The sequence below is a fragment of the Pelobates fuscus genome, chromosome 12, assembly GCF_036172605.1.
Source record: "Pelobates fuscus isolate aPelFus1 chromosome 12, aPelFus1.pri, whole genome shotgun sequence".
NCBI lineage: Eukaryota > Metazoa > Chordata > Amphibia > Anura > Pelobatidae > Pelobates > Pelobates fuscus.
The window spans coordinates 90,275,736-90,300,697 of record NC_086328.1 but is presented as its reverse complement, the minus strand read 5'-3'; the positions used below and the strand labels follow the sequence as shown (position 1 = coordinate 90,300,697).

The window sequence follows — 24,962 nt, the reverse complement described above, 5'->3', positions numbered from 1 at the left end:
ACTACCACTTTAAATCTTGGAGGTAGTAGATGCTTTCTTTCTTTTTTTTTTTTATTCTTTATTTTATTGTGCAGATTCAACATAAGTGTCCACATTGCCACAACAGCTTGTGTAGGCACGTATTTCAACAAACATTAACATTGCAGTGGCATAGATAGATTTAGCACATTTTTATTATTAAGGATGTAGTCGTGTTGTCTATCAGTATGCCTGACATGTCCAAATCCTGAGGGGTCTGTGTGTGTGCCTTCTGTGTGCTCGTATCTGGGCATGTGTAGTGCTTAGTAGGTCTGCATTAAAATCTGCGATAGAGGTGTACAATGATGTGTGTGGAGAAAGCCCACAGGTCCCCATAGTGTGTTCGTCTGTTCTGCCCCCCGTGTGCGAGGGTGAGCTCTACCTTGAGTGGGGTATACCCGAAGCTGGTGCATGTTTCTCGCCTGGAGTTCTCCCCCTATCCCCATGTGTATGTCGGTAGCTGTGTCTGCTGTCATCGGTTGAGGGGGCGAGTGAGGAGCAGGCGCACAGTTGGGAGTGCCTCTGGTCGTGGGTATTAGCGTACCCCGGTGGGGTGTAGTGATTGTCGTTGCGTGGCCATCTCGGGTGTGTGGGGGTTAAGCTGGGGGGACCTGTATGGGCTGTTAAGGTCTAATAAAAAACAACTTAGGTTAGCCAAAAGTAATTGGGAGGAACTCGGAGGTCAACATTATAAAAGTTTGTGTCGGAACAGAGCGGGATCATCTTAGGTTGGAGACCAATCACTGAGGAGTGCGGTTTCAGCAGTCCCTGGGGTTGTAGCGGGGAACCCTCCGATGCTTTCTTATAATCTGTAATAAAAGCATAAAACAAAGACCATAGTGTAATATGTATAATAAATAAGACCAAATCGATCAAACTCACATGTTACTGAGCATATTAGTTCTATATACCTGACCTGGTTTGGATCATTGAGGTGGTCAGAAAGTATTTGGAGGAGAAATTCCTGCTGGGAGCAGAGATCCAGAGGTTAATACTTGTAGAAAAACGCTGACAGTCTGAGCCTGCTAACTGATAGGCTCAGTAAAACTCATCTGAAAGTGCCATTAGCAGCACAGAAACGGGAATTTTGTCTTCTCACATTTTTAGCACTATGCACCCTATATCACTTTAATTTTGTGGTTTGAGGGTTTTGATGTTTTAGTCTTGGTAGGATTTGGAGTGATGGACGGGCTGTTAATGTGGGTCAGCTTTCTAGCTTAGAACACCACGGAAGGTGTTTAGCAGCTGTAGCCCTATTTGGAATTGCAAGGTGGTTAGGTAGCAGGACATCTACACAAACTTTAGCATTGAACACCCATGAAGGTGTTTTCCTAGAAGCTGCAGACCATTGTACTATCTGATAGTGAAACTGTTATGGCTTATACCATTTTAGCTTCCACACCCAGGTAGCTATATCCTAGGAGCTGCCATGACTTACCTACAAGCAACTAAGAGATTTAGATATATTTGCACAGTAGTTGTGGAAGCCAACAATCTGCTCCCTTTGGAGATTTCACTTTACATCATCTCCAGATTTATTTCACCTCTTAATCTAACCATCCTCCACCTCCACTTTGTGCAGTCTTTTTTTCCCCCCTCTCAGTGGATACTACCCAGCGCACTGTTTAGCGAATAGTCCCCCTGTGACAATTTTGTACCTGTTTAGGCAGAAATATCTAGATGCATTTAAGAGTATCCAGAAGTTATACACTGTTCATGATAACAGTCAAGGGTTAATTACCCACATATTTTTAGAGGTACGGTAATTCCTCACCACTTCCCAGCTGGGAATCTTAGAACAATTGTTTCGTTTTTTTCATTTTTATGCACAGCAATAAATGTATTTTTTTCATTTGGGTACATTGTGCTTAAAAGTTCCCTGAAAGATTTATGGTGGTTTATCCTGCCAAATTTATTGTAGATATATTGGTTAGCTCTGTTTATCAAGTATTGGCTATTTATCTACCAGTTTGGAATCCCTCACTCTTGCTGAGTCTGGGATCCCCTTCTCTCTTTTCTTATATATTGCATCATTTACAGGGTTCAAGCCCAGGGTGGATCTGGTACCACCCACACTGACCTTAGTGTCATAAGTCCAAGTTTATCCTGGACTCCGTGACAGTTCTCTTCTATCTGAATAAGAAATATTTTTTGATGCACATTCATCAAAAAATAAAATTTAAAGTGCATGCACAGTATGGGACTAAATTAAATAGTATCTAATTTAACTTTATAAACGGTTATCTGTTAGATGGTTAGTCCTACAGACTTTAGTTGAAGGGGCTCGTCAAATCACAGGCTACAAAGTACATGTTTTGTTCAAAATTACACTTTTAACACTTTTTGAAATCTAAATACAAAGTACAGCGTGTACAGACTTGTAATATTTTTAGTTTTTTATTAAATGTAGAAAGAACTGTAAACCAACAGAGTTCTAACAGGTGGACGAGAATATGGACAGAACCATTTTTGTGGTCTGATCTATCAGATCTCATTATTAATAGACTTCATATACCAAAAATTATGAATGACTAAGGGCTGTCTTCAGTGGAGACAGCGAAATCGAGAAGGAGAGGAATAGTGGCAAGAAAAAGGAAGAGGTTTCTAGAGACTTTATTACAATAGAACATTAACAATAATGAATAATAAAATAATTAAATATAGTCATTATTTGTTTAGTAAACAGTAAGTCTGGTTAAATTCATTGTAGTGATGTGTTTGACTGTTTGTCCATGTCGGCGGATACTTAGTCTGTTTTTCTTTACTTTTCCAGTTAATGCTGGGCAGCCCCAGACGGTACGGTCATTCTCCTTTCACAGCCACTATAGCTCCTTTACAAAGCCTTCCCCGGGTACCAGGTGAGAATTATCGTTTGTACCAGAGTCTAGCAACGACCTGTAAATTAGTTTAACTAAACATTTTACCAGTGCTTCTAAAAGCAATTTTATACCCGCGTACCTATACATGAACACAATTACAGTACAGTAGAATTTTAACCATTCAATGCTTCGGTTGATCAGTACCTTCTTCCTTTCACTGACAGATAAATCATCTGCTCCTTCCTCTTTGGAGACTCTAAAACCGGAAATGTTGTTAAAACTGACCCTGGGTGGTCTTACTATCACTGTTCCCCATCTCCTTGATGATGAAAGTATTGTGTCAGACCCATCCTATTCAGAGGCTGTCAATCGCTTTTTCATGGAATTGGGTTCCTTCCAGTATGCAGCCTTCAGTGGTCGAGACTTTGCACATCTTCGCGGCCACTTTGAGAAAGCATGCCAGATGAGCAATGTTAGGTAAAGGGCAAGTAAGCTTGAGGATTTGGTCCAGTCTACAAATAATCACTTTTTGATTTGTTCTGTTATTCATTGATGTATAAATAAATGCTGAGCGCAGATGATTGTCTATTTAGGAAAAGGCAAAGTGTAAAAATAATGTACGTTTTTGAGGTAAACAATACCCCCAATACGTCCCACCATCTGAGTCTTGGAGATAAATATGAGTTAGCACAGCCATCACCTAGTGTATTCATTTTAAAGTGCCCGAGATTTATCAAAGTGTTCTGAAAATTTTATTTTTAGGGAGTCCAAAAATCTGTGTCCGTATATAAAAGTGTTTTAAAAGTTATCTGAAAAGTGTAACCTTTCTTCCTTGTATATTCCAATGGATTTTTGTGCCTGAACAATTTTCTCCCACGGACTTAAAATACTGTGTGAATATACTGCACATACTTTTATTGCCTAGTGAAAATGGTGTAAGGAAATGCCAGAAAATCAAATAAGTTTTTTATTTATTTTATTTTTTTAATGAAAACAATATTTATAAATGAAAATATGCACACAAAAAATAGATAAAAGAAAATAATGACAGAAAAGTCACTAAAGTAATAGTGGACACAAATTTCGTAACTAATAATTTTTGCAATAGAAGGTAGTTACCATGTGTTACAGTTAACTGGCTTTACGTTACATGTTTTGTGTAATTTGTAGTTTTACAGGTTCTTCACAGAACATGTAGTGCAGTTAGAATGTGTCTGTTGTCAGCAGATAGCTTCACCACTTGCAATCTTTGCTGGGTGTATCTACAATGCTGGCACCACCGGATTCCACAGGAGGCATATGTAGTTATTTTTTGCTACTTCTGCTCAGTCTACCTTTGACTTTTCTAACAGGACCACAGCCGTAGCAGTTCAGATTATCTGTGAACAGAAAACTGGAAGAGCGTCCCAACAAACTAGCGTTGACATGAGCTGTGGGATCCTGGAGATTCTGGAATGTTTGTGGCAGGGGGATCCAGCATCCAGGAAGGCAAAAGAACCAGAATACACTGAGGTATAAATATGAGGAAATCTGTCAAAAAGCAATTTAACGTTTTCTAGGGCCAGAATAAATGTGTCCAGTTCCATAACTAAAGGTTTATTCACTAAATTAAATTGCAATTTAAATGCAATTCCTTTTTTATTTAATTTTTTTTTTTTTTAGTAAAAGTAACCAGTGTGAAAAAATATCTGAGATGGATTTTTTTTCAGATATGTCAATTTTGGACTTACATTTGCACTTGGCATATTTATTCTACACAATTTCCGATCTTTCTTCTGAATAAGCTCCGTAGTTTGATGGGTTCCTCTGTAATCTTGCACTTCTACCACTGTGTGCAGAACACAAGAATTATAATATTTTGCCTCAGTTATGCTCTATACTTACTAAGACCCTTTCAAGCTCTGGGTAATTGCAGCCTTGATAGAAAATGTTTCTGTGTCTGCATGTGTAGCCAAGATCCTTTTCTCAGCCTTCCATTGGTTAAGGTGTCTAAAGACATATGCGCACTACATATTTGCTTCGGGTTGAATTCTTAGACAGGCCACATAAGAGATTGGTTTGCTTTAAATACACAATATATTTTTTATTTTTTGTTACTTTTCATTGTAATACTTTTTCTCTGTGTTCACATCCGCATTTGGTTTTCCTAGCACATATACTTACTGCTTGCATAAATGGCATTAAAAGGTCACTCCATGCACCGTGTCCACTTCAATGATTTGAAATGGTGATGGTGCTTTGAGTCTGTATGTGCAGCATTTCAGTTTGAAATTTTGCACAGAGCTGTTTGAGACTGCTGCCATAGGTAAATTCCCTTCCAGCAATATAAATAAGCTGCGTGGAACAAGAGTTTTGATTTAGCTAATGTTAAATCTTTGGGAAAGAAAAAAATACAATTGTTGTCAGCATGCATAGCATTCAGGCGACAGGCATCCAATGGCGGCATGGTCGCTCCCCTCCATGATGCACTAAGCCCTCCCTCAGTCCTGTCTAATGACAACCCTCCACCTATAGTGACGAAGACTAATGCCACAGACGTAGGAGCACATAGAATTGGGCTTCAGTGCTGGGGGGAATGTTCCTTTAAAAAAAAAAAAAAAAAAAAAACATTATTAAATATTAATTAATAAAAAAAAATTTAAGGGGGAGAACATGCCAGATAAGGTTACTCCAACCAAAAAAACAAAACCGTGATTTAGTCCAATACTAACTAAATGGTAAATATTATTACAGTGGAAACAAAAGATGCTATAGACTCCTCATGAAAAAATGTTAGACTGCATAACATGGAAACAATATAATATGTGCATGGTTAAATTGCCTTTTATTTTATTTTTTGAAGCATAAGTGTCCTGCTCTGTATTATGAAAATAATATTTGTGACCTGTCGAAGTTCGAGGTATATTGGCTAAGGCACCTTGGTAGAGGGATGCCATTTTTAAAAGTTTCATGCTCACATTCATAATGTAGTCAGTGGAATGTACATGAGTCACAGATGGTGTACTTTGTTTTAAAAATCAGTGTTTCTCAATGTTTCTGAAAACCATTGGATCTGATTGTGTAGAAATGATCATTCTGCATGCCCTATGCTTTAAATGCGTACTCCACCTTTATAGTATCTATTTATGAGATTAGTACATGGATGCATGTCTCATTGTACCTTGTGTTTTATGTTCCAGCTCATGGTGTTTCGCAGTCCAGCATCCTCATCTCGTCCCTGCTCCCAGATACACTACAAGCGGCTACACAGAACACCTCCCAGAGTGAGTATCTTGTCCTTTCGGTCTGCATCTCTCTATATCATTTTTCTTAATGTGAGGCCCCATCTATTGTTTTGATTCTCTTACTACATCTTGGTAAGTCACTTTAAATAGTATGTTCCCGTCTCTTCCTACCTGTTCTTATCAGTCCTCTTCATGTTCTATTAATTTGTTCAAACTTGCTTCGCTTTTTGTTCATCTCTGTCATTTTAGAGTGCCCATTTGAGTAGCTTCTTATTCTAAAATCACCATCTCTTACCTTGCTATCCTCTACTTCCTCTCTCTTAGAGCAGCCGTAAGAAGCAGGCAGTCAGAATTAACTCCGAGATCCTTGTGGAGCTGGAAGAATTTCAGTGTGACCTAGACTTTGGTCTGGTTGACCGACTTGGATCCCTCTTCCAGAACAGAGAAACACCAGAACCATTTACTGCTGGCCACCTCAACATGCACACGGTAACCAATGAGATTCAGAGTATGTCATTTAATAAAAGACTGTGTTTAGTTCGGATGAATCCATGATTTACATTATTTTCTGAATGTTGCAATTTCTACATTTAGTTAAGATGTTTCCAAGCTACATGTTACGAGTTTCACCTAAAGATTCATTTTTTTCATAATTTGAGGTCATGTGGGGCTTTCCTTTATTATTATTATATATATATATTTTTTCACTCATTCAGATTCCAGTAACTCCCGTTCCAGAGGAGGATACAGATGTCCGTGTGGTTACTTCTAAAGCCCACATCTGTCTGCAGTTTCCAGTTCCAGATTTGCGGCCAGTAGCAGAACGTCGTTCATGGAGAGAAAAATCTGTACGAAGGGAATGTCTGGAAATGGAGGTGGCAGATCTGGAAATTCATACTCAAAGGAAAAGTGAAACTGAAGAGCCCAGCAGAATAAAAATTTCATTCAGTGACTTGCATGGTGAGAGAGCAATATGTGCAAAAACAAGCTTTGAATGTTTGCTACCTGCATCAGGGCAATGTTGGTTTATAATAAAGAATGATAGCATGAACACCAAACTGCAGTCAGTGCACCTCCCAATTGCTTAAAAGCACCACAGGTGTTTCTATCATTTTACAGTATGATGCAAATCACTTCAATGTGATTGTATTCCGTGAAATTCGTAGGTTTTCTATGATATTTTTTCCAACACTAGGTAATACAGATAAATGTTAACTCCTTTTTATTTTTTTGTAGTGCAATGGATTAAAAGGGAACCATCACATTTCTGGCAATTACACTATTTCATAAAACATTTTAAAAAAATCACCTGTTCGATGTGTTTACTTTTTCTCATGTGATGCACCATTTTCTTTTCAAGTGACATTGCCACTTGTGTAAACCTGTTTTGGTGACATGTTCATGTGAATAATAACTGTGCATGCTTGCTGCTTCCATTCTGTTCCTCTGTGGAGCTAACAGAAGTGGCAGGGAGGTACTTCTGCCCGCAATCATAAAAGTGGCAATATTTATAATCCAGACACATAAAGGACTTCAGTAAGTTCGAATGTTCCTTTAAGTTCTCCCTCCTCAGTGCTACCACTTTTTGCTACCATGCTTCTTTAACTCCACTTTGCCTGCCAAGAGCAGTCATCTCACACTATTTTTGTGTAAAAGTACAAAACCAGAGCCTGTGGAAGGTCATGTGAGATCTTACATAGAAAATCTTGTGCTTGTGCTATAAGGTTCCATATGGATCTCTTGTGCCTCACACAAAATGATTCATTTTCTGAGCAAGAGGTTGGCAAATGTTAAAGAGCATGTAAGGTGTAAGTTTAGTAACCAAAAAATCAGAAAGATGGTTTCCAAAAAATCCATAGAGAGGGGAGTATTTTATTAAAAATAGTTGAGTAATTCTATATATACTATAATATACATTTTATGTTGACAGACAAATGATATCTGGAAATGTGACCCTGTCATGACTGGTTGTATGATTCCTGCATTACTTTGTATTGTGCATTTCTCTGCAATGGACCCGTTGTATGACTAAATATTTTGTAATGTCACCAGGTATATTCACTGATGGTGAGAAGCGTATCCCCTGTGTCAAAATCAGTAAAGGCGTAGACCCGATGGCAAAAACAGGAGAAAAAAAGTTCACCTTTCCCAAGTGAGTAGTCACGTTTGATGAAACGTTAATATTTAGTGATGGGTCACTTTTGATTACATACTGCATTTAGTAACCCTTTTCATACTTTTGCAATTTTACTCCTCTTATGCTTTCTTTAATTTGTAGTTTTCAAATGCCACCCAATTTATATTTTAATATCCCAGATATCTATATATTTATATTCCATTTTCTCCATATCTGTAATATGATATCTGACTGTGGTAGACTACTATGATATAACTTTCCTTCGTAATTATAGTTCAGAGTAGCTTTAATTGATTATAGCTTCCAGATAGAGCCTTTTAGCCCAATACATTAGACGAGTCCTAATGCTGGAGGCAGAACTGATTTATTGTCACAACAGGTTTACACTTTGATACCTAGGGTCTCAACATAAGGTCCCCAGGGAAAACAAAATAATTGCGACATCTCTGGCACCTTGGTGTTTGTGCCTGAGCAGGAAATGTAATAAGCGGGCTGGGGTAACAAAACACATCATACGTACGGTTTCCGTGTCCACATCCCTACACAGCTCCCCAGGAAGCTTGTGTCCGAGCGCCCAATCTGACCAAAAAGTGCCTGGATCGGATATGGCAAGCCAAATTTTGTTGGAAGTCAGTTTCAGCGGGTCGCAGCAAAATTTTGATCCGGCGCAGAGTTCCATGGTGTTGGGTGGAGAGTCCCAGTCACCCAAAACAGCAGCACTTTCCATGAATCCTTTTATCTCCTCCAAGTCTAGGGTATCGTTGAATGCCCCACTCCCTTACCTATTTTCCATCCAAAAAGCGCCCTGTTAGGTGGTGTTGGGACTGAGAACACTCTGCTTAACATTTTAGCGGACCACTCCCGGTCAGGCGCGCCGTGCATCTAGAGCCTTTCTGTGGCTGTGCGATGCACTTGGGGCTTCTAGGAAGTTAAATTAAAGTTATATGAAATTAAAAATACATACGTAGATTAATATGTCCACACCTGTGTTTCTCAATGCAGCCCCATGAAATAATAGCAGTGTTGATTTTAATTTTAAAAATGTAAACACAAGTTTTGTAATCATTCAGTCTTTTGTCGCTTGTTTGCTAATTCACTGGTTCAGTCCAGGCAAATTAATTTTCTAGGTTTTGTTATAGGTTGGCTTCAATGAGAGGAATTACAGTATATTTACAATGCACACTTTATAAATAAATAGATATGTTTTGAAGTTAATGCCAGTATTGAAGTGCTCATGGTCCTTGGAATTTGAAAACCTGCACATACAGAGGTCTCTGAGGTTGCTGTTTTAGGTGTGATCGCAGTGTCATCAGCCAGTCCAGAACGAGAGTTACAGGCTGGCTAATGTTGCTTCTGTGAATGTTGGGAGTCTGATGTCCGCACGCGTAACGCGCTAGCTAAAAAAATGTGGCCTGGAACCCCCACCATGCAGCTCCAAATTCTCCCTTAGCCCATTCAGAATGTCTGTTCCCCTCCAGTGATGGGAGTGATGTCACCAGATGTGATGCAGGGAAAACTTTGTTTTTCTGTAGCATTGCTGATATGTTTTTATTTATACTCTTTTGGGCGGGTGAAGTATGCCTGCAAGGGTTTGCCTAACCAAGAATACAGTTTTTTTTTTTTTTGTTTTTTTTTTTAATTCTTCAGGGTGTCTGTGGCATTACTGTGACTGGGCATGTAGCTTAGAGGCAGGCTTCTAGTATGTGGTGAGTGTGCAGCCGCCATCTTGGATGTGCCACGAGGCAGGCGTTTGTAGTGCCGTGCTGGATGCTGGTGCAAGTGGTTCTCTACTGCGGTTCTGTATGGTCCAGGATAACCCCCACTGGACCGAGGGGGGGGGGAGGTGTGTGTGCGAGGCTGCAGTCACTGTACCTGTGCCCGGAAAGCGGCCGTCTCTCCGTGGCTCAGTCCGCAGTAGGCCGCAAGCCTCGGCGTCTCAGTTTGGCTGTGCAGGAGTTTGGGGGAAGCACCCGTCGATGCAGCAGCCTCTCCTAGTTTCAGTCGTCGTGGGTTGCAGTCTGTCAGACACAATTTATGGGTAGAAGTCCCTGTTTTTTGTCCCCAGACGCGGGAGCTCTCGCTGGACACGTCTGGGCTGCTTGGCTGCTTAGCTCCGCCCCTCAAGTGGTTTCATTTGACTTGAAGGGACGCTCCAGTCCCCAAAAGCACTTCAACTTGCTGAAGTGTCTTAGAGGTTAACTGTGTCTCCCCTCTGGCTAATGTTTTATAAAAGTACCAATTTCAAGAGAAATCTGCACTTTTATAAATTATCTCAGTAACATCTCCCGGTGGTCAACCAAACAGCTGGATGCCTTAGCTGCTTTGCTACCTTTTAACTACTGTTCAAAGTGTAAGTGAGTGCATTAGATTGGTGAAGTGTGACAATTGCTGTGCGTGTGCCATAGGTCCCCAATGCTTCTTTTTAAGAAAGCTTTGGATTGGCCAGAAATATATATTTTTTTGTTGTAAATTTTTATTTTTGCAGTGCTGAGTTGTTTACAATCACCTGTCTTGTCCCAACAACAAAACAGGCGCATGTGATAATACAATTATACATGTAGCTTGAAAACCGGATGCGGTACTCATAGATTAGGTATGTACAATTGCGATGGAACAGCACAATTTTTTCGAAGAGAGAATAGTAAAGCATGCTAGTGAATGTTACCGAGCTGCAGGCTAGTTAGTCAAGAGTAGGCCTATATTCCCATTAAACTGTCGCTTTAAAACACAGGTGCGTATGAGATACTTAGCTCTTCTATAACGAGGAGTTTTATGTAAAGTGGTAGGGAATAGAAAACACATTGCTGTGTAGCTAGTTAAATGTGAGGTTAAGCATGTTGAGCTATCATATGAAATAGGCTCTATACCACTGGGACATAAAATATTGCACAGTGTTGCACTATAGATGAGTTAGCTAGTAGGGCAAATGATATGAACAAATAGAAGCATTGAGTTTGTCTATGAGGACACAGTCATTAATGGCATCTGCTTTCAGCAAATTGTGTCACGTGTCAGACTGCGGGTCCGCGGTTGTCTCAGCCGATTCCCTGGGGCCGCAGCATGCCTGTGAGGGTCTGGGGTCAGCCGGGGAGCAACAGGTGAGTAGGGCATTCCTCCATTCCCAGGCTTGTGTGAAAACGACATCCTCCGTCCACGGACTCTGTACCGCTGCCAGCGGCATGGTATCTTCAGCCTGTGTGGTAGATGTCTAGAGGTCAGGACTTTAGTGGCTTTCGGCCTAAGTAGGCGGCCATTAGCATGGTGAGGAGCTTGGGTAGGTGCGCTGCCCAGAGGTATCAGTCCTGTCGCCATTCGTGGGCCCCTCTCCGTCTGCTGTTTGTACCTGATGGCTGTAGAGCGTGCTAGCAGCTTGTCCCAGAAGACCTCAAATATAGCATCCAGCCTTGAGTCGATGGATTCGTGGTGAGGCCCACGTGACCGGCTGAAGGCTTGTGAGGCATGTGGAAGGGCCTCCGCCATCTTGAGTGTTTGGGAGGTGATTGGTCATCTGACTCCGTCTGCCTATTTAATCCCAGAGCGCCTTCTACTCAGTGCTTGTTTGATCTAAGCTCTTTTCCTTCCTGACACCTTGGGATTTTCAAGTTTCCTAACCTGCCTCTCTTCTGATTAATTTCCTGGTTCCTGACTCCAATTTCCCTCCTGACCACGCTCTCTAGTGGCCTGCCCCGACCGTTGGACCTCCTGACTTTGCCTTTCTTCTCTTCACTCTCGCATTCCTCTACCTGTTACCCTTTTTCTTATTAAAGGCCCCCGTGCCACCATTGACATATCAAGGCCCTGTTCTCACCTTCTGGTGCCCCTGAGATTCATGATTGTAAGGGATTTCTGTTCTGATGCAACTGAATTCCAGCAGCCAAACCCTGTTAGTTTGTCATATAACAACCAAGACCACATGGAATTAGCAGGAACAGCTGAAGTCATTGCAGCTTTGATCCAGCAGATGGCGGCCTTGCCTCAACCAGTCCAAGAACTCCATGCAAGCCAGGCCACACTACTTCAGCATGAGCAGCAAAGGGATGAATTTGCACCACTACCACCCATCACATTCAGCCTCAGCTCATTTGTCCTTATCGCCAACCTCACAAGAACCAGATATCCCTATACCTGACAAGATTACGGGGAAGCAGACTGCGTTCTGTATGTTTATTACAGTGCATTTTAAAGCACTGTGCTTGACTATGTTAAAATACGAGCTGCAATAGCCTTGCTTTCCCGTCAACCTCAAACATGGGCCCATCAACTATTACACTAGACTCCTGGGAATCATTTTCCACAACCATACGTACCTTATACGATGACCCTTTGAGACCCTGTACAGCACTCCCTGCCCTGCGCTAACTCCAGCAGGCAGGACGACCATTGCAGGATTATAGCTCAGGTTTCCATGAAATCGAACTGGATATCAGATTCAATTACATAACATTTCTGCCTGCGGTGGTCTAAAGCCTTAAAGGACGAGTTAACCCGAGTGAGCATACCTCCCCTCCCTGGAGGAACTGATCTTGCCAGCTTGGTCAGCACTTCTGTGAATGGCAATGGAAGGCTACAAGTCCCCTCAGACCCTTCTGGAACGAACACGTCGTCAACATTCTCCTCAGAAGAAGAACCTATGCAGATAGGTCTGGTCTGTCATAGTTGTAATGTAGAAGTGCCAGTTTTAATAGCAAATGAGGATTCTCAAACATTTGGTAATTTTTGCCTTTTTTCATTTTGTGAAGCCTGATTGGTAAATAGTTAACTTGTGCAATTTGTCTTAGATGTTGTGTTTTGTTCGTCATTTCCCCACATTTTGATATTTGATTTATTAATCCCTTGAGTTCACTGTGGCTGCTAGAACCCGTTTTTCCAGTGCAATTTGTTTAAGATTTAAAAATAGACTCTGGTAAACCTCTTCACTACACACAATACGTCTTGCATGAAGTCAGCCCCGCTTCACCTAAAATGTAACCTCTATTTCCTTAAAATACCATGAGAACCTATTACATGTACTTACTTTATCTATATATAGACAGATGCCTGAGAGAGTGCTGGGAAATCCTGAAAGATGCATGCTGTGACAGATTAAACAAGAGGGTCTGAACTGTCTTGACTGTGACCCAACTTATGTACATGGCACAAACTTGGCATTCTTCAAATATAACATATTATATGTTGTTATTATTATTATTATTATTATTGCCAATTATATAGCGCCAACACATTCCGTAGCGCTTTACAATACTATGAGAGGGGATTTAACTATAAATAGGACAATTACAAATAAATATGTTCAAATAAACTCTGCAAAATATATTCATTGGACTCTTTCCAATGTCAAAAGGGTTTACACTGCATTTAGTAAGGCAGTACATCTACAGTAATGAATGTATCGTGAGCAGTTTTTGGTTCAGGGGAAGTCTGAGTCTCCTCTTACTGATGGGGACAAACTACAATAGTATGGTAACATGGGCACTACGTTTTAGGTTCTGACCCAGGATTTAAAGTGAATCCATTATGCTTGGCTACATCAGTAAACACTATTGTAACCTTTAAAAGTGGAGCCGATGGCCATACTGTGAGGACGCATATCCCACCAGCTCCGAGCGACAACTCTGATACTGAGCATAAAACGCAGAAATTGTACTGCCTACCTGCACTCAAAACTGCTATAATACCCGTCTGAAGGCATGGGCGTTGCAGCAAAAAATATAAAGCTGAAACTTGGGCTATCCACGCAAGCCACCTCGGCGCCTACTCAGCCGACACCTTCGACTTTCACTCCCTGGGATCCCGTGAAGGTTTGGCCATTCATACCTGCGGCTCACCGAGGGAACCCATCATCAACCCTGATGTCCTAAACTGTCTGCAAACATCTATATATCTCTTTATATTTTGCTCAGTTTATTTAATGTTATTTGTTTTCTCATGTGTTTGCATAATGTGCTTAAGTTCCTGTGAGGTGTTCCTTTGAACACTGTTTATAGCTCGTATCACGCTGTCTTACACAGTTGGCAGCTGCATGCTACGCACGCTAACTCCTAAATCCCCCCCCACCCCCCATGTGTAAATCTTGATTATACATCCTACTGATCCATCCTAAGGGGGTTCCAGACTCTATAACAAATCTACAATTCTACTAAAAGACCTTCATATTATAATAGAGGCATCTAAATGTTTCCTGCCCTTATTGGCACTCTCATTAACCCTTATACAGCTCTTGGGTGAGGGCAGCATTCCTGTTAACCTACTGTTTGTTTTAAAACAGTAGGTACTAACCTACTTATTAACCTGCTGTCAGTATAATTATACTAAAACGCACAGTCCTCCACATTTTGCTACCTATGAATATATATATATATAACCGTATTTTACTACCAGTATTGTATTGTAGACACTGACTATGCATAGATGTCCAATCTGAAACGAGGCCTATATTGTAATGGCTGAATTGTGAATAAACACCTTCTCCCGAAGGGACTATGATCACACAACTATATGCCCTCCAGAACATGCCTCCCAACCTAGCACACCTATTCAATGATTCAGGGACAGGCAGGGGACCTTGATTGGATTGGGCAGTCACCGCGGTCTGTTCAAACGTCTTTGAGGTCGCTTTTGACCCCAGGACCACCAAACAAGTCACTTTTTTGAGGAGTGATAGAGGAGGTGGTGAGGCATGAAACGACACCAAGGACTTGAGGGAGCTCCATGTACTGACTTCATATGCAGACATCAAAAGTGGGGATGTGGGCCAAGGAACTTGTTATTTTGGGGAATATTATTGTTAGGCGCCTAGGTGTCTGATCTCTAAAGTTACCTTGTTCTGCTCAGACACCCAGGTGACAGGATTCCAACAAGTATTGTGAAATCCTGTTCTTCTGTTGGTGACCCCCAGTTGGGGACCCTTGTGACAGTCAATAAAGTGTGTATGTTTACCCTTACATCAAGCCTTGGCTGATCACTAGGGAAGAGCTATAATTACTCTGGGGCTTCCACTAGGGGGGAAAGCGAGTCCCTGACGGTGATACTCCGGTCACCTAGGATAGGTCCGCCACAGTGTGCACATCCCATTTTTACACTCATGGCATCACTGAATACTGTTGATTTACTTTGGATGCCAGACTGTGCCTTTCTCATATATGATGTAAAGGAAAATAAATAAATGAAAAAGCAAGACTTAAAAAAACAATTGCTAACATCATTATTTATAAAGCGCCAACAAGATTTGTAGCGCTGTACAATGTGTGGACTAACAGACACGTATTTGTAACCAGACAAGTTGGTTTCAGGAGTGGAATCCGGGTGCGGGAGGGAAAGCTGTTCACAGTTTAATTGATATGCTTTCCTAAAGAAGAAAGTTTTCAAAGATTTTTTCTTTTTTTTGAAGGAGTGGAGATTGGGTGAAAGTCTAACAAAGAGGGGAAGGGCATTCCATAGGGACGGTGCAGCCCTAGAGAAGTCTTTAAGGTGAGCATCAGAGGTAGGAGTACGAACAGAGGTTAGACGTAGGTCTCCGGCAGAGTGTAGGGGCCTAGATGGGACATATTTGTGTATTAGTGAGGATAAGTAGGTGGGAGCAGCATTGTGTAGAGATTTGTAAGCAAGTATCAGGATCTTAAATTGAGTCCTATATCTTATGGGGCAGCCAATGTAGGGACTAACAAAGGGGGAGGCATGGGAGGTGCGGTCGAACAGGAAGATGAGCCTCACCGCCGCATTCATTCTAGACCAGTGATGGCTAACCTTGACACCATAAATTTTAGAGTCTAAAAGCTAGCTGAGCATCATGGGAAATGTAGTCCAGAAACCATTTATGGTGTCAAGGTTAGCCATCACTGTTCTAGACCGTAACGGGGCAAGTTGGTAAAATGTAAGACCAGTGAGAAGCGGATTACAGTAGTCAAGGCGAGAGAGGACAGTGGCATGCACAAACACCTTTGCCGTATCAGGCATTAAATAGGGTTGGATGTGTGCAATGTTTTTGAGAAGGAAGCGGCAGGATTTGGCAATTGATTGGACATGAGGGGGGAAGGAGAGGTCGGAGTCAATGAGAACACCTAGAGGTAGAGCGATGGTTGTGAAATAATGTCACACCTTACAGTTCCTCTTTAAATGGGCACTTTAAGCTCTAAAACCACTATAGCTCATTGTAAGGGCTATGATTCAAAGAAGATTAGTTGTTACCTGGTTTTTGTCACACGGTTTACTAATGGTTTGACCTAGGCATCTGCAGTCTAGGCATCTAAAGCCCAGCCCTCAATCTGCAGCCAAGATAATGTGCAAGTTTCACACTCACATTCTTGTTCCAACTTAGGACTGCTTTACAAGGGTAGACTAAGGACCATAACTTCTGAACCCCTGATCTCAGCCTATTTCTATTACGGTTTATCTGGAACTGACATCGCTAATAAAGAAGTATAAATTCCACATTATCAGTGTGGCAGAAGAGGAAGCAACCTGTGGTTGCCAGGAAAAGCCTCAAGCCACTCCAAAACTGTTACCTTCACTTCTCTACTCCACAATTGGCTTAGCACCTTATTAGAAATAGTACACTTTTATGCACTTTATAAATAAGTGCGTGTACACTATTGTTTTGCATGTTTACTATTGGATGCCCTTTCTTGAAAGAATATTGCACTTAAGAGTTCTGTGTTTTTGTTTACACCTTAAAGGTATAGTGCGATTTAGATGATTGCATTATATGTGTTTATAAGAGTGGGGAAACGTATGAATGGTAGTTAAAGTTACAGCGCACCTTATTTTGTTTTATATTGTTATAATGTTTTTTTATCTGTACCTCATAACCCTTACCGTGAGCTTAGGCTTGTTTGCATCATACCTTTTTGAGCCGTTTTGTAAAAGTGTGGGGAACAACACAAAGACGTGGATCTTCATAGCTACTTGGCTGTAGTGTCACTGCATAAGTCATCCCTTTATGAACCATTAGATTAAGCTTTTTTTTGTTTGTTTTTTTTAAGGTAGAACCCATAAGTGCTTTTCATAAAATCAGTAAATAGCTTCTATCTTTCAAGACAAGCAAAATCCAAACTGACGAAGCTGGGTAATGCACCGCATTTCTTAGTCACCTCTCCAAGATCCCCAAATTATTTTCACCTTTTCTGCAAAAGACATTTTGTACCCACCAAGGCTGTGGTTATTCATCTGATCAGAAGACTCTAAAATATCATCCTGTGAGGTAGATGAGCTACATGGCAATCTGGCACTGTCATGGTTAATATTTTTGCCTGGTTCATGTTATAACATTCACATAGTTAAGCGTTTTATTTTAATCAGAAATTTTGTGTTTTGTCTGGGAGTTTGGTGACCTTGGAGACAGCCAAGGTCTCATTTGTCCCCAGAGAGAACATACAGCATATATATTTTTTGTTTGCTTTCTTCTATTTGTGATACTTACGGTTCCAGAAGGGGGCAGCCATCTGTTGAAAAGTGACATCTAGGGGTCTTACATGGAGACAATTTGTGCAATCTGCCCATAGGATGTGCCTGAAAGTTTGAGTATTGTGCCCAACTTAAGAACCATAATGGTTGTGTTCTAATTTGAGGATCATCTCCTGCTATGGAATCAGGGTGCCAAGCTGACTTATATTGGGTTTTATTTGAGCAACAAGTGTCACTTTTTGGATGCATTTTTCGATCTACATAATGGTTCCTTATTTTTAAGATTTGGGTCCACTTAAGGAATGATTTTGCGGAGTACTAGTGCTAGCTGGGTTTCTGAGTTGACAATATTTGCTCTGTTAACCACTTTTTAGTGAAGGAAATTACATTGTTTATCATTGCCACAAAATCTGCAATCCCATATTTTTCTCAAGGAAATCAACTGAAACCAGATTTGTCACTTCGCGTTGGTAGAATAAACCCTTATTCACATTCATGAGTTTTATAATTTTATCAAAAAAATGTGTATGTGTAATGCACAATTGCCGCTGTTTAGTTCTCGTGGGATACGATTTTTCAAATGATCACAATCGTTATAAAAACCTTTCAAATGAGGCACCTGCATGCAGGTGATATATTTATCTACACTTGGAAACACATTTATTATGAGGCTATTACAGGTTTATTACAGCAAGATTTCGTTAAGATTAATGTAATCCCCATGCTGTCCCTAGGTCCTCAAAAAACCTGTAACCATGTGTTTGTAATAAAACATAAATTATCTTAACTAAATATTTCCTACATAGTCAAAACATTAGCATGTTGACATTTGGCCTAAATGAGAATATATTTATGGAATGTGGCTAGACCCTGACCTCTCATTTGGATTCTACATCGATAAGCCATCATCAAACAAATTTTAAAATGTGTTACTCTGTTCAGAAGCAAATACTGTTGAATAAGAAGTGATAGTGCAACAAATGCTCATGGAAATTACTACCGGGATGTAAAAAATGCAATAAATTCCCATGCTGTAAAGCAATATGTTCAGCCCGTTCTTCCTACCTCCTGTAACTTAACGTCCACTTCCATCATCTTAAGTTCCATTCCATATTACAACAAGAAAGCAAGTCGTGAAGTCTGATACCGTGGAATAACGTACTGGACAACATCAAATCTTAAACAAGGCTACAATCTCCTAAAGGAAACGGGCTCTCATGCCAGTTAAAGCAACTCTGTCACCTAACCACAAAATGAGTATTTCATAAAGATAGACTCTGTCTGATTCTCACAGATTGCAAGACTTCGTGTTTGGAGGCTCCTGTGGTCTCTCTGGATCTTCCATAGACCGCAATGTTCTACTCTTTTGGCTCCTGTGAGGAGCTGAAGGCCAAAGATGGCGGCACCTAAAGTGGACAGCTTTTATTAACTATAAGTACCTTAGTCTGCACCCTGATTGGGGAATGTCACCTTATGGTGCCTTAGCAAAATATGCACAGACCCCTAAATGTGACAGAGCCACTTTAAACAAACCCTCTAACAGCTAATGGCCATCTATGTTAAATGTTTAACTTCATAACAAACTTGTATTGTTTGAGTGTCCCAGGACATACTCAGACACGGTTAATCTCTGTGTACTTTTCCTGGTAAAACATATGTATGCTAAATAAATATTATATAGTCCATTACTATGTGGTGATTCTGAAGTTCATGAAGCCTTGCCTGACAAAGGTTTCTTTATCATGTGAAAGTAGTAGTTTCATCCCGAGCTCCATCAAAATATCTATCCCACTGACCTTATGTCTTTTTCTTTGCCTCCACCTTATCTGTATGCTTCTTTGCATCAACTTATATTTTATCTGTTTACTTTTTTTTTCTATCTCGCTATGATCCCCAACCCCCACTTCCCAATTATTTCATGCATAGGCATGACACAGGTACCTAGTGCAATGTAATTTAGGTCTAAGTAGCAGGTGGCGTCTTCTGGTGTCTTTTGTTGCTTAGTTAATGTTAAAACTCATTTGTTCTTTATTTTAACAAACTTACTTTACCATTGTGTATATAAGAACATTTACATGAAATGTTGCTTAAAAAGTATATTTTATCAACTTAAGAAAAAGGTATATGTTCCTTTAGCACCACAAACACCATGACTTCCTGTATGTACGGTAGTTACTTAACCATACTCCCCTCCCGGCCACCTGTTGAGGCCAGAATCTTCCCAGGTAAGGCCTCCACCACTGAGCCGCACATAAACTTCTACAGGGAGTGCAGAATTATTAGGCAAATTAGTATTTTGACCACATCATCCTCTTTATGCATGTTGTCTTACTCCAAGCTGTATAGGCTCGAAAGCCTACTACCAATTAAGCATATTAGGTGATGTGCATCTCTGTAATGAGAAGGGGTGTGGTCTAATGACATCAACACCCTATATCAGGTGTGCATAATTATTAGGCACCTTCCTTTCCTTTGGCAAAATGGGTCAAAAGAAGGACTTGACAGGCTCAGAAAAGTCAAAAATAGTGAGATATCTTGCAGAGGGATGCAGCACTCTTAAAATTGCAAAGCTTCTGAAGCGTGATCATCGAACAATCAAGCGTTTCATTCAAAATAGTCAACAGGGTCGCAAGAAGCGTGTGGAGAAACCAAGGTGCAAATAACTGCCCATGAACTGAGAAAAGTCAAGCGTGCAGCTGCCACGATGCCACTTGCCACCAGTTTGGCCATATTTCAGAGCTGCAACATCACTGGAGTGCCCAAAAGCACAAGGTGTGCAATACTCAGAGACATGGCCAAGGTAAGAGGCTGAAAGACGACCACCACTGAACAAGACACACAAGCTGAAACGTCAAGACTGGGCCAAGAAATATCTCAAGACTGATTTTTCTAAGGTTTTATGGACTGATGAAATGAGAGTGAGTCTTGATGGGCCAGATGGATGGGCCCGTGGCTGGATTGGTAAAGGGCAGAGAGCTCCAGTCCGACTCAGACGCCAGCAAGGTGGAGGTGGAGTACTGGTTTGGGCTGGTATCATCAAAGATGAGCTTGTGGGGCCTTTTCGGGTTGAGGATGGAGTCAAGCTCAACTCCCAGTCCTACTGCCAGTTTCTGGAAGACACCTTCTTCAAGCAGTGGTACAGGAAGAAGTCTGCATCCTTCAAGAAAAACATGATTTTCATGCAGGACAATGCTCCATCACACGCGTCCAAGTACTCCACAGCGTGGCTGGCAAGAAAGGGTATAAAAGAAGAAAATCTAATGACATGGCCTCCTTGTTCACCTGATCTGAACCCCATTGAGAACCTGTGGTCCATCATCAAATGTGAGATTTACAAGGAGGGAAAACAGTACACCTCTCTGAACAGTGTCTGGGAGGCTGTGGTTGCTTCTGCACGCAATGTTGATGGTGAACAGATCAAAACACTGACAGAATCCATGGATGGCAGGCTTTTGAGTGTCCTTGCAAAGAAAGGTGGCTATATTGGTCACTGATTTGTTTTTGTTTTGTTTTTGAATGTCAGAAATGTATATTTGTGAATGTTGAGATGTTATATTGGTTTCACTGGTAAAAATAAATAATTGAAATGGGTATATATTTGTTTTTTGTTATGTTGCCTAATAATTATGCACAGTAATAGTCACCTGCACACACAGATATCCCCCTAAAATAGCTAAAACTAAAAACAAACTAAAAACTACTTCCAAAAATATTCAGCTTTGATATTAATGAGTTTTTTGGGTTCATTGAGAACATGGTTGTTGTTCAATAATAACATTAATCCTCAAAAATACAACTTGCCTAATAATTCTGCACTCCCTGTATTGCTAACTGTCATGGACGGCGCTGCCCAATGAAAATCAGCTGATCCTTGGCGTTGGTGACAGAGCAAATTGTTCTGTGTGCTGCAATGGCAGTGGCACTTTAAATCTTAATCAGTGAAGAACCCATCGATATTGGGGTACAGTGGTGCAGTGATCACCATATGATATAACCATATCCTCATATTTTTTTTGCTAAGATAGTTCATTTGAAGTAACCTTATAAGTTTTAAAACTGTTTTGTTAATCTAGATTTTTAGAAATGCACTGACTAACAGGGTGATCTAGGAGTCATGGAGTCTCTCCTTGTGGCCCCCACATTCTGGCTCTAACAGGCAATATGTGCATTGAGTTCCTTGCCATTTATCTTAAATTATTATAAATATCATGAAATCTACTGACAAGCTCTTTGTCTGTTCTTTTCACAAAGGTATCTCATTTTGTAGTTCAGCTTTTGTGAACAATTTATTTATCTTTCTAAAATCATAAATTGTAAAGATCAATTACTGTATGTAAAGGATGTTCGTCTTACTTGTAAATGGCTAAAATTGCCTGTTTTGTGTCTGGATATTTGTTTTTTGGTCAGTTTTGCCAATATAGTTATAATACATTGTAGTCTGATTTTAATCTCTGGTTCTCTCTCCAGCATATTGTTGACACTCCTTCCCCAGAACAAGTCTTCACCTTGGGACTTTGCACAGGACAATATGGATGACCCAGACCTTCCATCAGTGGAGAGCCCATGTGAGCTGAAACAAGCGGAACCCTCACCTTTTTCCTCTAAGAGGACAATGTACGAGACGGAGGAGGTAAGGTTGTTTATTTATATTTTTTTGGATTGCACTCTGTTACACAGAAAAACATCTAGAGTGCGATTATATCTTGGCTCTCTCATTGCATCTAATTCCTAACCAATGGTTGTTTTTCTTCTATGCCTCTTCCCATTTGTCATCTTTATTCTTTACCGTCCTTCAGATGGTTATTCCTGCTGATCCAGATGAGATGGCAGATTTTCAAAGGGCAACATTGGCATCTTCTCAATATACCCTTGAGGTGACTCTACCCAGAGCTAACATCTTTCTCCCCAGCAAGGACATGTATGAAAATCTGTATAACAGGTAAGTAGTGATTCCTTTGCCTCCCTTCTCTCTATTACTCTCTTCCCTATGCTCTAAATACTTGTGTTTCTCTTCAGGTTTTGTAATGACCTACTAATGTGGGAACCAGTATCTGCATGTGATTCCCCTTTGGCTGACTCATTGCTCCCCACTGAACAGCTCCACATCCCGGCTTACAAGCAAGACACATTCCATATGTGCAAGTCTGCATTCAGACTGGGTGAGTTTAAGAACATTTTTTTGAGCACAGTCACTATGCACCCATTTACTCCATGTCTTCCTCCATTTCCGTCTTAATATTTATTTTCATTTTTTTTTAAATCCAAAAGTGACTTGCTTTATTTCATTCACATTTCATTTATGTCGTTTTATCACGTTAATGCAAATTAACCAGACACTGGGTTAAATGCTCGTAGAAGACTAAATACGTTTTCATTGTTACATACTTACATAGCTGAAAATAGACTTGTGCCCATCAAGTTCAGCCTTTCTCACATTTGATTTTTGCTGTTGATCCAAAATAAAGCAAAAAAAAACAAAAAAAAAATTGTGCAAAAACTGGGAAAAAATCCCTTCTTGACCCCAAAATAGCAGTCAGATATCGCCTTGGATCAAGAAACTATTACCATACTAATTCAAATGTATATCTATGCATATTGTGCTTTTGCAAATATTTATCCAATTGCTTTTTAAACATCTGTATAGACTCTGATAAACCACCTTTTCAGGCAGAGAATTCCACATTCTTCTTGTTCTTACTGTAAAAAATTTTTTTTCCTTAGACTATATCTCCTTTTTTCTGTCTAAATGCATGACCTCTTGTCCTATGTAAAGTCCTAATTATGAATAGATTTCCAGATAATGGTTTGTACTGGCCCCGAATATATTTGTATAATTCTATCATATCCCATCTGAGGCACAGTTTTTCCCAACTAATGAGATTTAAATGTGTTATCCTCCCTTCATAACGAACCTTTTTTCTCTATTAATCAAGCTAGAATAAGTTCAATTACTCCCTTATTAGTGCCATGCAAGCCTCAGGACACAAGACTAAAACTCTAATAATCTGTGCCAAGGTATCTTGTAAAGTTAAAGAGGAAGAGATATTAAATGAATGCTATAACTGTGAATCTAAGTCTCCCTCCAGCATCCGAATATAAATCATCTTTTATAAAAGAATTCTCATTGACATCACTCCTAGGAGAAACCATTTTTTTTTCTTTTTTCAAACCTCTAAACTATCATACTGTCGGAATGGTAAATCTTGTTTTGCTTGTTTAGTGTGTATATAGAGCTGATTCCTCTTTCTTCCTCTTCTTAGCAGTGGATCCAAAAATTCACCAAACCCATTTATTTTTATTTTTTCACAAACATCTCAGATTATCTGTGTATTCCACAGTGGTTGGATGGCAAATTACACTTACTGTCCTCGTCCTCATACAGGACGAAAGTGACCACCTTCTATTTTTTTTTTTTTTTTAAATTCTTTATTTTTATTTGTGCTTGATAAGCCATAACACTCCGGTTGCCGTGCCACAATATCTTAGTCAACCGTGGAACATTTGAATACAACGTGGCATTGAAAATACTATGCACATTTTTAAAGTGGGTTGAAGCTAAACAAATTAGTTAACCATTGAGAATAGTATATGTTGTTAGAACCTAGGTTGATATGCAGACTTTTGGTAGTATATGTAGTGGTTCTCGCTTGGAGTACGTGTTGGACCAGGTGAGGCTATCTGTCGTTAAGGAAACAAGCTGAACACCTATTTTTTTTTAATACTTCAATCGTGGAAAAGGAACATCTCGTTCATCTGCATTGACACAGGCCTTTTTGAAATTTACACCATATTCTTTAATGCACGTTCTAACTTCTTTGAGCTGGTATAAAAAATAATTAAATATATAGTGCTTCATTTTATAAACATTTAATAAAATATGCATTACATAATTTTTAGATGTATTTTTTTTTCTCTTTCCCTTTTTAATCTCCTGAATTGGATAAGTATACATGGGAATGTTTTAGTGGAAAGTAGTGGTTTAGAAATTGAGAGAAGAATTTGTTATTTTTGGCCTGGCCCCAGATGAGTTCTGAAACCAACAAAGTCTTTTGTTTTTGTTTTTTATGTATAAAATCTTTCATGAGATAATGCTAAACTAAAGTTAAACCACTTGCACACTTTAAATTTAAGTCATTCCAGATATGTGTTTAGATAATTAGTTATTTTTTGACAGACGTCCCAACAGATGTAGTTGTTAAAGTGGAGCGGTTATCCACATGTGAATGCGATAATGAGTAAAACTCTATAGATCATTAAATTGAGATGGCTAAATCCATAGTGCTTGTAAAGGTTACATTGGTTCTTTATTTAAGTGTATTGTTGCTCTAGGTCATGGGTCGTCAACCTGGTCCCTACCGCCCACTA

General features: G+C 40.0%; 1 protein-coding gene across 1 annotated transcript in view; it reads left to right on the top strand.

Annotated features, from left to right (window-relative positions):
* Positions 1 to 24,962, top strand: part of ATG2A (autophagy related 2A) — a 108,629-nt gene that overhangs the window by 34,417 nt on the left and 49,250 nt on the right. Inside the window, exons 10-19 of the mRNA XM_063438841.1 lie at positions 2,792 to 2,876; positions 3,062 to 3,314; positions 4,190 to 4,349; positions 6,017 to 6,100; positions 6,386 to 6,550; positions 6,778 to 7,021; positions 8,114 to 8,213; positions 22,065 to 22,227; positions 22,394 to 22,536; positions 22,614 to 22,756. Coding sequence (XP_063294911.1) covers positions 2,792 to 2,876; positions 3,062 to 3,314; positions 4,190 to 4,349; positions 6,017 to 6,100; positions 6,386 to 6,550; positions 6,778 to 7,021; positions 8,114 to 8,213; positions 22,065 to 22,227; positions 22,394 to 22,536; positions 22,614 to 22,756 — 1,540 coding nt within the window. The remainder of the gene's footprint in view (positions 1 to 2,791; positions 2,877 to 3,061; positions 3,315 to 4,189; positions 4,350 to 6,016; positions 6,101 to 6,385; positions 6,551 to 6,777; positions 7,022 to 8,113; positions 8,214 to 22,064; positions 22,228 to 22,393; positions 22,537 to 22,613; positions 22,757 to 24,962) is intronic.